Source organism: Maniola hyperantus, chromosome 1, assembly GCF_902806685.2.
Source record: "Maniola hyperantus chromosome 1, iAphHyp1.2, whole genome shotgun sequence".
NCBI lineage: Eukaryota > Metazoa > Arthropoda > Insecta > Lepidoptera > Nymphalidae > Maniola > Maniola hyperantus.
Window position 1 is genome coordinate 14,190,840 of NC_048536.1, and position 15,580 is coordinate 14,206,419.

Below are 15,580 nucleotides of genomic sequence, written 5' to 3' on the forward strand. Positions count from 1 at the left end.
GGTGTTTTTTATTTGATAACAAATTAAATTCTGCTTTACAAATCATTGAAATTAGTCAAAAATTGTGGTTGGTATTGGTATTCGGTCAAAAAACGCCGCAAAAGTAAATGTAGAGCTTGAGTTGTTATCAAAAAGACAATGCGTCTCGTCTACAAACTATAAAGAGCGATTTTATCAATGGGATCAAGATAATAATCTGGATAATGAATAGGTACCTTACATATGTATTTTTACGTCAAGTTTTAAATTAAATTCGATTATCAAATCCTAATATAGGCAGTTGCTAAAACCAGAAAGAAGAACATGCGTAAAGCTCATCCCAGATACGCGCCAGTATAACTCGAGCTATACTGACGAGTATCTGGGACATAACTCGTAGTAGAAAGTGAAGCAACCTTCGAGTGTAGCTCTGAGCCAGGCAGGTGGAGCTGCGTGAAGGCGAGGAGCTGCTGCAGTGCGGGGTGGTGCGGGGGCTGCCGAAAGTCCTCCGGGTAGGTGTCCAGCCAAACGTGGAGACATGCCACCAGAGTCCTACAACAACCACAACCAAAAATGCTCTTTAATTTTCCGAAAAACTAACATAACCTAAACCATTTTTAACTAACCTACTATGGGTAAGTACCTACCTATAACGTTTCTATGAGATAGCTTGTAAAGTAGGATGCGGGTTGCGGGAGGGTGACAGTTGATGTAAAAATCAAAGAATTCAACGTCACCCTCCGTACTTCGCACCTTGCTCCACGAGCCGTTTCATTTAAGTGGTGTGCCACTTGACTAAAACTGTGAACTTGACAACAATTTTGTGCGATAAAAGCCCTTTTTATTACCTAACACGTTTTTATTACGTCGCTATCTTGTTTTTTCATTGATCTTCCAAAAAAAATTGTAAGTATCCATTAATTGCCCGAACAAACTTCGAATCAAAATCTAAAGAAGCCTAATCTTCTCTTTGAAGGATCTAGGAGTCCAGTCTGGCATTGTTTTAAAACTTCTTATAGTTTTTTCGCATATTTTATCCAGCCCACAAATTCACACACATTCAAACACAAATCCACCACACGGCAAATTTGTGATTCATTGTAAATTTATACTTATGAAAACTCCGTAATATTATCCTCAGCAAAAATCCAATATCTCATATATACTAATTTTATTATAATATATAGGTACTCCTATTCCTATTATGATTTCCTTTTTTGAGTTGAAACTCATAACCGCGACGCGACTCACGACGTGATTCGCGTCGCAAGACTGATCATTCGGGCAGCGATACGTTCGAGACTCAAATCACGCAGCGCAGTTTTGTCGCATCGCGGTTTTGAGTTTAGGTTCCTCTATCGATAACAGTTCTTAAAAGCAAAAGCATTTTGAAGAAGTGCAAGACAGACAGACAGTTATTGAAAGTGCATAAGTGCATTGATTTGAAGATACCCACTTTCTGTGTTGCTGCGACGTATCGCTGATCGTGGGGAGCACATCCTCCGCCGCCAGGGCCTCGTACCGCCGCAATAGCAGGTCCAACACACGGCTGCACTCCGCAAATGAGCTGAAAGAACAGAAAAATACAAGTTAAAAAGATACTAGCTGACCCGTATCATCTTCATCACGTCCATTGCTGGACATAGGTCTCTTGTAGGGACTTCTACAGGCCACGGTCTTGCGCCGCCTGCATCCAGCGGCTCCCTGCGACTCGTCTGATGTCGTCCGTCCACCTCGTGGGGAGTCTTCCAATGCCGCGCCTTCCGGTGCGAGGTCGCCATTCCAGCACCTTGGGACCCCAACGTCTATCGGTTTTCCGAAATATATGCCCTGCCCATTGCCACTTCAGCTTCGCAACCCGTTGAGCTATATCGGTTACTCTAGTTCTCCCACGGATCTTCTCATTTCTGATTTGATCACGTAGAGAAACTACGAGCATAGCTCTGTCCATCACCAGCTGAGTGAACCTGAGCTTTCTTATGAGGCCCATATTTAGCGACTATGTCTCGGATCCATATTATTATGTCATCACTAGCAACACGCAATGACGGAAGATTTTGGTCTTAAAGCACTGAGGAATTTTGGACAAGAAGATATCTCGAAGCTTCCTGACCCGTCCGTATATTACAACAAAATCCAAGTGTGTTTGTTGATTTATCCTTCAATCACGCTGCAAAGGATAGACATGATTTTTTGTTTGTATCTATATACAGACCTAGAGAGTTACATAGGCTATGTTCTTTGAGCTATGTCGATCGTCTACTAATCTTCTCATGTGATCACATTTCAACTTGTGGAATCAGTTTCCATTAATATCTTCAATAAGATAAATATTTACCGGTATGTGGCAAGGAACACGTTGACGTAAGTGGACTCGAGCTCGCCATCGTCGGTGGCGAGGGCCTCGACGAGCCTGTCGACCGTACCGGCCTTCACGAAGCGCACGCGCACCGTCTCCCACTCCAGGTGTGAGATCTCGTCGTCTGACTCCTGGAAAGTAAATGAAATTATCCATATATTCTGTCCCGTCAAGCATTTTAATCCTATAAGTATCTTATTTCATCTAAATATATAAAACGAAAAAGTGAATGACTGACTGACTGATCTATCAATGCACAGCTCAAACTACTGGACGGGTCGGGCTGTTTGGCATGCAGATAGCTATTATGACGTAGACATCCGCTAAGAAAGGATTTTTGAAAATTCAACCCCTAAGGGAGTAAAATAGGGGCTCGAAATTAGTGTAGCCGACACGGACGAAGTCGCGAGCATAAGCTAGTTAAATATATTTATCATCAATTAACTTGGCAGATGAAGAATGTGAATTGAGATTATGTACAACCTACGCAAAATTTTAATAACAGGTTGTGATAGTTAAGTTTAAAACATAGTAATGACGGCCTGCAGGGGAAAGCGCGCAAACTTCCACGAAGCTTAGAGAGTGATAAGCTAGCGGGAATTGGAGAGAAGTCGTTATTTCTTAGCTATGTAAAATAGAAATTATGGATATGCAGATTGAATAGCAATAACAATTATACTAAAGTGTACACTTAATTGTCCAACGATAAGAAAGTAGAAATTGTTGCAGATATCACAGGATTGAACGTAAATATGGCTCCCACACATTAACAAGTAATTTGCATGATGGCTTGAGGCTTGATCCAATCGAGCAATGTTTCTTGTGGTCCGTGCTTTCAATTTGATTGGTTTTGTTATTACATGGGTGAAGGTCGTTGTATAGCAGGATCTTAGATCATGTGGCCATAGGCCTGAGAAAGAAAACTTTCATTTTCGGAATTTATATAGTGTCTCCAGATGAAATGCAAATGTGTTAGGTACCTGAAAGATCAAACGGAGGAGGAGAAGAGGTTTTTAGCCCTTGGGGCATTAGGCAACATTCCCAATGGAGTCTGGCATGCCTGAAGCATCCATGAGGATTTTACTCCTCACCAAAGGACAAAATAAAGTATTTATAGAGCACCTCAGTAGCAGTGGCAAAAGAGTAATATTAAAAAAGAGTCGAATTAAAAGGACAAAGGCGTAATAAGTAACTACCCTTATTATAAATGTGAAAGTGTGTTTGTTTGATGGTTTGTTGGTGTGTCCTTCCATCACGTCGCAATGGAGCAACGGATTGACGTGATTTTTTGCATGGGCATAGTTAAAGAACTGGACAGTGACATAGGCTGGTTTTAAGCCTAGAAACTCAAAGAGTTCCCACGGTATTTTTAAAAACCTAACTCCACGCGTACAAAGTCGCAGGCATTTGCTAGTAATATTTTATACATTCGAGCGTATTCTCTTTAATAATGAATTGTACATCAATTACAGTAGGTAGGTAGATAAGATACCTAGATGTTATCTGCAGTCAGTGCATTATGACCTTCGAGGGCTCTTGCTTTGAAACACGGCTCTGAGTGTAATAGCTTGTATAATGACTCGACTATACAGCTACACAAACAACTTTGTACCATTATCCGTTTTTATGAGTTTAACCCGATAGTAGACGCACCCTTATTTAGATAGAAACGGTCGCTATCGGGCCAAAAACAACACAGTAATTACATACCATAAATATGGTTTTTAAAATTTTATAATTATGATGCCCACGACTTCGACCGCATGGATTTAGATGTTTAAAATCCCGTGGGAACTCTTTGATTTTCCGGGATACAAAGTAGTCAAGTCAAGAGTGAATAGAATAGAATCTTCTAGGCAAGGGCACTCCATCTTAGGCAAGGGCACTCCATCTTGCATCATTACTTGTCACCAGGTCTGATTGCAGCCAAGCGTAAGACTATAAATTTAAAAAAAAGTCTGTCACTCTCCAGGTCTATGCATAAATTACGTCGATCCGTTGCTTCCTTGCGGCGTGATTGAAGGACAAAACCAATAAACAAACAAACAAACACACTATCGCATTTATAGTATGGGTAGTGAATAGTGATTCAATCAGCGAAATTCAATTATGTAGATAAATAAAACTGTAAAAGTCCATACCTTCTGAAATCTAAATGCACGGTAAGTAATACTGGTGACAGAAGCGAGCGTGCAGGCAGGTACTTCCATAGGAAGTTTAGAATAAAATAGAATAGAATATATTTTTATTCAAGTAAACTTTTACAAGTGCTTTTGAATCGTCAACTAGTTTAATTTACCACTGGTTCGGAATGTCGTTCCTACCGAGAAGAACCAGCAAGAAACTCGGCGGTTTCAAGTTTCTGAGATAGATATAAGTGGGAATAAGCAAGAAAAAAGTTATGTTGAGATTAACGCCTTTGTGGTATTATGGACCCGGTTGCGCCCACTGCCGGGTTAAAATGTCACACCAGCTGACACAGATATACCTGCAGAGGTTTATGGACTATTGAACCATATTGTTATTACAACTGGTAGGTAGGTACCTGCTCTACGAAACATAGCGCTGGTGACAATGTTTAATATAAATATTATGATTTATTCGTGTTTATGAAGAAAAACAAAACGCATTTATTAAAAAAAAACTATTTTTTGAAGTCGGTTAAAAATATGTATGAATTTCTTTGTTAAATAGTTATACCTATGTTGCCTTTCAGCCTTAATCAAAATAGATGCATACCTTTGATGCCTTTCATAAATAAAATAGGTAGGTAGATACATCATACACACATAAACTGCACCGTACGATAGTAACCTAAACACAAGGACAAGCCGTATTGTTTCCAACAAAGGCAAAAAATACCAATGAATAATCGCTCCTATTGTTCTAAAAATACAATTAATTATTTACGGAGATAAGAGAAATACAGAGTACCTACATACACAGAAAGACATATTATTCTACCTAACCTACCGTTACCGAATGTGGACTATACCTAGTACCTACTACCACTACCTACCTTTTTGCTGTAAAGGCTCAAACAGATATACAAAACGCGACGAAAGCGTGCTCAACGCGGCTCTACTATAACGTAACTGCAAAATGCACCAAACAGCTCAAATTTTTATTAGACAATGTTTCTGCTACGGACGTTGTCTGAAGATATTAACGAACATGAGTCTTAAAACAAGGCTGTTACGTTTATTTTGATTGAACATTAGGTATAGTGTTTCAAAACTCGAAATCTATCAACATTTTGAAGATGACTAGTGTGAATTTTAGTGTGAATTCGCACTGACCTACAGATCGCTGCCGTTGCGCATCGTAGCTACGACGTAGCGCTACGCAGCATCTAAGAGTGTAGGCAGCATAAGAGAGTATGACGTAGATTTTGCTATGCAAATCTAACACGAGATCAGAGCGCTTAGTATGAGACTTTTACATCTCACCAACGATGATAGAATTCGTGTATTGAAACACAGTAACGTCGTAGTAAAATGGACATTGAGTTTAGGTAAAAAATTCAGTACAACCGAATTTAATTTCGCTTGGAGCGCTGAATGCACATGTAGGGACGAATTTGAGATTTCAAATGAGTTCGTTAAGTCCTTTTTACTATAACGCTTAAGTGTTTCAACGCACGAATTCTATCAACGTCGGTGAAATGTAAAATCTCATACTAAGCACACAGTGTGAAGGGTTGCGCAGAGATGCCTCCGCGCTTTGTTTGGCCGGACCTTTACCATTCAAAGGGTACCTACTACCTACATGCTGTAAGTCATGAATGCAACAAATAAACAATGTTATCAAACATTGCCAATGTGATTCAGCACTACATTCCAACTGTAGGTACTAACTGTATTACGCATAAGACATTTTTATGCCACTGATTTTCCCGTTTGCGATAAACCAAAAAACCTACCTATTGTAAAATAAAAAAGCAGATATTTAAGATTATTACGTAGGTACTAACTATTATTTTTCTCATCGATAACCTTCTGATTCCTAGTTCAACGATTTACCTCGTTATGAAGTAACAAAATATGATAACGAGACGCACAATATTAGCTTTATTCTTATGGAATCGGATAAAGCTGTGACAGCCTAGTTAAACTGTGATAGGGTTAGGTTTACCTTTATTGTTACGTTTAGCGTTTGTGGAAGGGTTTACCTTTTAATCGGGGGTCGGGGGTTCGATTCCAGTCACGCATCTCTTACTTTTCGGAGTTATGTGCGTTTTAAGTAATTAAATATCACTGTGGAGGAAAACATCGTGAGGAATCCTGCATGCCTGAGAGTTCTCCATAATGTTCTCAAAGGAGTTGAAGTCTGCCAATCCCTTCTAACTCTGAGAGAAGAGCCGTGCTCTGTAATGAGCTGGCGGCGAAGGGTTGATCTTCTTCTTCTTTTCGAGTCGACGGTCATCTCAAATACGGGCCCAAAAAGCCGCAACCGCGATAGCTCGGTCGGTAGCCTCGTGTAGCTCCTCGTTCGTGCATATATTTATTTACATGGCACAGCTCAGCAAGTAAAGTTGTTTGTCTGAGGAGAAGCCCTCGATGTCAATAGAGAGCAATGTCAAGGCTGGCCCTAATAAGGGCCGTTTACAACGAGCTTGGTTCTTACAGGTGGCCATCGCGTGGTGAAAAGGTGATCAGCCTACTGTTTTGGTTTATGTAGGCTGCTTCCAGGGACGCCGGGTGCTTGTGATCGGTATAACTAAGCACCACGCGGGGAGGCTCTTTTCATGTCCCCAGGGTTGATTATGATGATGATGATGAATCGGATAAAATGATAAAGGGTGCTTACTGGTGTACTATACTTACACTGGAAGCGCAGCGCGTCGGGCGGTGGTAGCGCACCTTCTTGAGGTAGACCGTGTAGATGGCGCCGTCCACGCGCTCCTCGCCCCACAACCGCCATGTCGGCTGCTGGAACATACCACCAGTTGATCAATACCACCTTATATTACAAACAAAAACCTTACACTATGAGGTGTAATTGTGAGGTGCATAACAATGCACCTACCTACTTAGTTACACTTCTGACCAAAATTTTTGGCCTTTGCCAACGCTTTTGGCCACGTGAATATGAACTAATTTCTAAGCAAAGCAAACTTAAATTCTGCTAAAATTGAGAATATAAATTTGAAGTCTAAAATGGCCTAAGACTCTAAACTTGAATCCAAAATTCGTGATTTTGTTCGAAACGGTACAATAATAATTACAGTAAAGATTCAAAAGCTTTCGTTCACGTTTTGATCATCCTGCAAAATTTTATTTCGCGTAAAAACACCGTTTTATTCGCCAAGTCCTCACATTAAGTACATAAAAATATTCCATTCATAACGATATACAACCATATACATAAATCAATTTTCTTCGATAGCATTATTTTAAAAATATATCGCGATTAGTGTATGTTTACGTATAACTACGTAAGCGCGATATTGAATTTCAATTTTGCATTTTCACAAAATATACTTCGTTCACACACCATAAAACACAAATTAAATAAGATAAGCTTTTTTTCACAATATTAGCTCTACATTTCGAAGTCGAAGTCTCGATACAAGTATAGGAAATTACCTACCATAGTTATTGGTGAGGACATCTTTACTTAGTACAAGGATATACTTTTCACAGTAGCGAATGGTGCGAGGTATATCCAGAATCTAGTTATGTAAATAAGCTGCTAGATGTTTCAACGAATTAAATAAATTATTGCTATTTAACGCAAATTAAAACATCCTCGTAATTAGTAGCCGAGAACGTCAACATATGTAATTTACACATTCCTCCCGGCTTGCTAATGGTAGAACAGAATATGGATGTATATAGAATGAATTAGATAGACTTATGTAAGGCTTACAAAGTCGTCATCGATGCCCCTAGAGAACAGCACTGGCTCGGCCTTACTGACGCCGCAAATTCTCCACATGGCCCATGTCGTCGACGGCACGCGATCGAGACGTCACCAAACGGGCACTAGCTCACTGCTCGGCACTCAGCTGATCGCGGACATTGCGCGCACTTTCACTATCACGTACAAATGCAATCCGGTAGAGACGCTCATGTTAATGTAATTCTAAACGGAATAAACGCTCGCGAAAGAAGCAAGAACCATGGACGGGTAGGTATATCTACTCGAACGTGCGTGACGCGGGTGAAATCGCAGTCGCACGGCACACTTGCTATAAACTCATCCGGCACGACTTGTTTCTACGATTAATATTGAATCATTTACCATCAAAAACTAACCAACCCATACTTATATCTATCACATTTTTGCATCAACGGATTTATTAAAACGTTACATAATAACAACTCTCTCTCATTAACGGCACAATCTAAAAACTGTGGAATTTTATTTCAATGTCTATTGTCCGGTTTTAACAACACATTTTCACTGTAAGTTATGAAATCATGATTTGCATGCTACGCGAACGAAACAAATACTGCAAAAAAATCGTAAAAATATAATGTTCAAGCAAACCCGTTGTTATACAAGTCGGTAAGTTCACCTACATTCCTGGCGCACAACTTTTTACTCGATAGATGCGGATTTTTTTTATCATGGTTTTTACAAATTATTATTGTATATTTCAACTTTTATTAAAAGTTAAAGAAATCGTGAGAGGATAGCGCGACGCGGGCGGCTCGGGCGCAGCAACTGGCTCTCTCGTGGAGGCGAGGAGAGATCGCGTGAAAAACTTCAATAGAGCACATGAATGACGCTTGTATTGGCTTCGGAGTCACAATTCACAACACAAGGAAACCTTGCTGGTGTGCGCGTGTGAATCATCGCTTATCTACTAATCACGGTAATTAAGTTGTTGCAAGTGTAACACAGTTTTCAATCGATGTTTCAGTTACATAAACGCGACATTACTCTGATGGTCAAACAGAGGAGTTTTACTTACAGTACCGTTAATTTTAAAACCTATGTAACGGCTACTTCCCGATTATGCTGACATATTACGACAACACACAAGGATTTCATAAATATTTTTAGACAGTACATAACATCCGATCATTCGGGCTGCAACCGTGTATCTGTATAAAACTACCTGCAATCGATACATTCGCTAATTAAGCATTCCGGTTTACGTAAATTATGTTATTGCTTGAATTACACGATATTACCAAATCAGCAAAATGCAACATAATTTACAGTTTTACATTGCAAATATATTCATTCTGGTTCTTTATGTATAAAGTTTCGTTGTATTTACCTACACAAATTTACCTAGTAAACACCTTCGATATTTTAAGTGATATTTTAGTGGGACTTTAGAGTAGACAGTAGTCATGAGTTAGCATGAAAATGAGTACACAATAATAGGATGACTAAAGTTGTCATAAAATAAGTAGGTACCTACTCTTTGTATACCGTTGCATTCCCTAATAAATGAAGCAAAACAAACAAATGATGCAGAGTATTTAGAACGACTCCCCTTTTATTTAAACTGATACTTAACCAACTGCGGGACGTTCGTTTTCAAAAAAATTCCACCCCATTCCTATTTATGGGGAAAACCACCACCTACGTGAAACATCCTAAATATAAATTCAAACGCACTTTAGAGAAATGGGAATAGGTCGAGTGTGAAACGAGGTCGCAACTGATGTTGCGTCCCTGAGCACGTCAGTTGATTTCCTTCCCATTTCAGACAGTATCAAAGCGAATACGTAGGTCGCTCTATTTAAATAGTATTTGTATGAATAGAACTACTCGTACTACGAGCACAGAATATATAATAGTACATACAAGTCACCCGATTTGAATCCACAGATACTAAAGAATAAACAGACCTAGCCATTGGGAACACATCCTCCTAACTAATATCATAACTGCGGATGTACATTAATCACACCGCAACAAAGCAGCAGATAGATGTGATTTCTGCGTGATATCGTAAAAGATCGGTGAATAAAATGACATAGACTCCATTTTATCCTGGAAAATTCCACGCAGTTTCTTTACATTACATAGCATAAAATAAAGTCGCTTCCCGCTGTCTGTATGTATCTACGCGTAGATCTTTAAAACTACGCAACGGATTTTAATGCGGTTTTCACCAATAAATAGAGTGATTTAAGAGGAAGGTTTATAGCTATAGTTTAAGTCTCAAAAAGTTAGAGATCTCTAGAGAAATTGAAATAATGTGAATTAGGTCGGAAAAAAATCCTCTCATTTGAGAGTTCCCGAGGCAATGACACCTCAATGATACCACATTAGTATCTTCATTGCACCCATAACAAGCTGGGGCGGGTCGCTAGTTTAATATAATGTAAACTTACGCGAAAAAGGTCGTGGGCATCATCCAGAGTGGAATTAATGATTGGTAAGCATAGCAATGCAGCCAGCAGTATTCAGGATAATCGGCTTGTTTGAATATTATTTTTTCCGGACCTGTATCTTCTACTGCATTAGTGGCAGCCCGTATCTCATAAACTTTCTTACCTCCTAGCACCATAACGACTTTTTATGTTCGAAAATTTCCAATGCTATGTTCCAAATTTTTGACACATAATCTAAATTTCAGTAGAACGGTCACACGAAAGTGGAATTCTGTGCTGAAACCAATCAAGTTTTCGATCGAGTGAGCGCTAATTGTCCGCCACATTGATGTTGGAATCCCCTAGGGTCCGCCAAACATACGTTTAGGTGTACCTATTAAATTGCTATCACAAATGCGGTCGTGCAAGACACGAGCAATTCTGCTTGCTTTGTAAACCTCACTCAAATGAAAAAAATGCAATATATATACAGTTCTGGTTACACCCTGTAATGCCACGATGACGATGCACAACTTCTATGTAAAACCGCAGTGAGTGAAATAAAACAGTAGTATATACCGGCAAAGCTTTATTTATTATTTACCTTTTTTAATTATCAGCTGTATTTACTCTATCTCTATTATTTCGTCTACAGTTAGTGAATATTTGGAAAATTAGGTATATTCACGATTTATTGTGTGATTGATAGGTTGCAGCTTATAGTGTACTGTATCTAGTGAGGAATATTTGCAGAGTTAGTTTATGCCGAAAATTATAATAAAATCGTCAGATTCCTTAATAAATTAATTTCATCAAAGCTGCAATGGAGCCATTGCAGCTTTTTCGTGCAAAATCACCGAGGGCAAAATCCTCATAATCTCTGTTTGATTCATGAATTTCACTTAGAATTAGAAAAGGTTTTGGTTAGTTGGCTGTTTTATTATGCGGTAAATGGATAAGTTTACACTCCTTATGTAAATTATGTATGAAGCTACGCACTGAATTTCAAATGAGCTGTTTTTGCGATTATTGTAGATTGTGTTATTCAACAATTTGTTAACTATTTATTTACTTTACAGTATAGTTACCTTCACTCAATAAGTTTAAAAAAATACATAAGATCAAGTTACCGCCACCAATGAACCTTTTTAGCACCAGAGGACTGTGTCGCCGGCTTTTAAATATCTTATTTTAATGTGCCCTTAAATAGCCCCAAAATATGAAAGCTTAGTAATAACATCGTAGAAGAAAAACGGTTTCACTTTATTTTATATTTACGTAGAAGAAATTATCTGATAACTAAAACGGTCTGTATGTTGTTTTCCTTGAAATGACATTCGTTATTTCGGCACAATAACAAGAGCAACTTAGGCGTCGTGAAGTACCTGAACGACCTTACATAGGCATTAACATAAAGTATAAACGAGGCGGGTAACAAGCTCCTCACATAATAACCCGCTCCAACGGATTCACAAAAGAATACTAATGAGATTATGTTCAGAGAAGTTCTGATGCTACAAATTTTTTATTTTTAGAACTCTCTAAGGACCATAGTTCATGAAAAGAAAATCCGTTGAGCACCAAAGTTAGCGACGCGACGCTACGCCCAAACGATTTTAATTATAGCATTTAGCAAGTTTAAGTTGCATGAATGTCGCAGAACCGTTGACCGATATAACAAGGCAGAAGACGTGATGAATAGGACTAGAAGACCGCATACCGGTAAGCGCAGCGAAGAACGACCTCTACGGAACGCCCCACTGAACCGACAGCCCGGGAAGATTGTGGTTGAGAAACGTACACGTAGCGACCAACAGAAGTCGCTGGAGGGAGATCGCATGAGCAGCAGCCACGACCACTCTGTCAAGAGTGAACGATTGAGAAAAAAACATACTTTAGAAATTCAGGAAATTTTACAGGTTTCCGCATGATGTTTTTCTGTTCGAAGTGCAAGAGGTTACACGCGTATTAAAAACAAAGCCATCAGGGTTTTGTGCGTCATTAATACGTAGGTTGCCCGTTTATTAAAACCAGCTCGATCCTGTTGAACCCAAGGCGCGGAAACGTCGTATGTAGAGGCGAGTACGTAGACATTGATCGACATTAAAATACCGTTAATTGCATACAAGTGGACATATTATGTATTGCACTTCTAGTGTTCTAGCTAGACCATGACCTGAAGGGTAATAGGTTGGTAGCTTGTCGATATCAACTCATGGTCGATACAAATCATATTGGTGAAAAGTTCATTTATACGTTTTAATACCTAAAGTTTCTTTTATATCGAATAGGTATTATTTGCAAATTGATAACAGTTTTAGACAAAAACATTTTGGACTATTCTGAAGTTTTTTTTCTGAGAAAATTGTTCAATATCGATTGATATAGGGTACCTAGCTTCTAAATAATAGAATCAGAAAATAGTAGAAACTTATGAGAAACTTGCATTTATTTGTATTTATATAAGTATAGACACAAGATAGTTGATGATTCTTTAAATCACATCGTATATAATGAAGATTATAAAGTCAAATTTTAACTACTATTAAGTACTTACTTATAAAGACATCAGCGGAGGCATATACTTAGTTAGGTAAGATTGTATTGAGAAATTTCATATCAAGCAAAATATCGATCAGAAACGAATGCGGCAGGTACGGTATTCTATTAAAAGCTTTCTACGAAGGCCTGTCAGCGCCCATGGTACCATGCAACTCCATCATGTTCATGGCCGTGACAAACTACAAGTTCTGGGAATATTACCATTGCTAAATAGGGGATAAGGAAATGGCAACTGAAAAAAATCTATATCTATAGGTATAGTAGGTAGGTAATACCTCAATTTTTCGAGTTTTAAATATTTTTGTGACTTTATCATAGGTGTATTAAGTAGGTAGGTAACCTATGCACTAAGTAGGCATCTAGTTGCTTAGTTAATTCAGAATGAGCCGCTGGACTCAAATGGCATAAGACCTACGGTCTGTGGAAATCCTTGCAAGAGACTGTCGTCCACCACCAGCAGTTAACGTCTATCGATTAAAACAAAGATTCAACAATGTACGGGAGAGCAACGAGATCATGTTCCATATGCTTTTCTTTAGAAATCGATCCTCTTTTATTTTTAACCGACTTTTTCTTATAATTTATCATTATTTCGTCTAAAATAAATGGTTGGCTTCTCATATTATCGAATAAAATCCAAATTTGGCTCCTTTATATTCTTTCGAGCAAACGTAGATTTCTTACTATCTACTTTTACGTAACCTATTGTAAGCTTTTCGATAGTAAAGACCTTTCAATTCATTTGTAAGCCGTAAATCTATTATATCCGGTATCCGTCGTTTAGCAACTAATAAATAGATACGAATTTCCGTAAAGAAAGCACGATAAATCCATTCGCCTCAGTACAGTTACATAACACATTGACTAGAAAAACGTTACCTACCAAAGAAGTATACCTACTGGCACTATGGAAATCATAAAACGTAGAGTAATAAGCGATTGGCAAGAAGCTCAACGTTACTTACCTGTTTTATTGAAATCACTTAGATAAATTGAAAAAGTGCAGAGTACAAGTTTTATATACCTACTTAATAGGAAAGGTTGTTTTACTTCTATAAAAAACTGTCGAACTTCGTTGAACTTTGTATAAAAACTAAAAAGCTGTCTAGCCCAAAGCAGTCACTACCAGATAATGTACATTAAGACTATAGACGATATTTTTCGAAATGGGCTAATATAATCATCCATAATAATTAGACATAATAAAGGCTCAGTTAAAAGTGATTGCCGAGGTTAATACAGGTAGGTAATACAGATATAAATAATCAAACACAGATAGCTAAACTATAGCCAATAATACAAGCAAAGTGAGTTATAACTTATAAATAATAATCTATTGACGTAGGTACCTACATATCTTAACATTAAAACAGCTAGAGACAGAACATTGTAAACGCGACAACCGTGACCGATGCGGCTGGTTGCCGACGGGCCCTTTGCCACAACAATACCTACATCTACTTCGACCATTTACTATGCAGCAAGAAGGTACTGGATTGCACAATACAGGATGACACAAATGTGTAAAATCTAAATTAAACTAAACTAAAATCAGGATCCAAATATAGGCCTATGCATAAAAATAATGAAAGTTATAAAAGCTTATTCAGTAGTTAGTAAGTAATATTTAAAAGTTATTTCAAGCAGGCTACTTTTCTAGCTTTTTCAGTTTTTCAAACGTCAGGTCTGTGAAATAGGGACTCTATCACCGAATAGGAAAACAGATTCTAATGAGAAAAAGTCAGTAAGACACTCAGCTGGTACACCAAAATTATGTTTGTTTGGAGCGCGCTACGAATATACTTCTTTTAGAGTAAGTACAGGTCCAAATAGGTAATTAAACTTGCACCTAGTCATCTGCAGCTGCAGGTAAACAGACGTCAATGTTATCGATATGCTAATGTGATTCTATGATCATTACGTAGTTAGTATGCGAGCGTTGACATGATTTCCCCAACTGAACCAAGTAAAGTGATTACCTTATTTGAGAAACAAACACTTCACGTTTCCAACTTTCACGGCGACAACACTGTCTGCGTAAATATATTACCATAAAGAAAATATTCCGTAAAAGGAAAATTTATCTTTGTAAGTACTTTATAAGTATTTAAATTGTTATTCTATAGGTATCAATTATTATTATCAATATAAAGCAGGTAATTGATACAGCCTCAACCCAAATATTGGCCAAAAATTAATTTAGGTAAGGTAGGTAGGTAGGTTACTCGAAAAATGACTAAAATATGTAGATATGTTCTGAATTCACTATTTTAATAATCATAATATTTTTCAATTTCTTAGCATAAGCGGGTATAAAAACGGGTTTAGGTAAAAGCGGGTGACTTGTATATAATATATTGATATTGATAATATAATCTTGATAGTATAATTGTATATA

At 38.0% G+C, this 15,580-nt stretch overlaps 1 protein-coding gene across 8 annotated transcripts in view; it reads right to left on the bottom strand.

Moving 5' to 3' along the window:
• The window catches only part of Rgl (Ral guanine nucleotide dissociation stimulator-like), a 41,053-nt gene that overhangs the window by 4,999 nt on the left and 20,474 nt on the right, over positions 1-15,580 (bottom strand). For 4 of the 8 annotated variants that reach the window (XM_034969948.2, XM_034969914.2, XM_034969906.2 and 1 more), the window contains 4 exons: positions 7,165-7,269; positions 2,318-2,469; positions 1,436-1,546; positions 396-531 (listed from right to left, as the gene is read on the bottom strand). In XM_034969948.2, the coding sequence (XP_034825839.1) occupies positions 396-531; positions 1,436-1,546; positions 2,318-2,469; positions 7,165-7,269 (504 nt within the window). Of the gene's footprint in view, positions 1-395; positions 532-1,435; positions 1,547-2,317; positions 2,470-7,164; positions 7,270-8,209; positions 9,230-15,580 lie in introns of those variants that run through there. The other 4 variants (XM_034969956.2, XM_034969923.2, XM_034969940.2 and 1 more) reach the window with 3 other exon arrangements.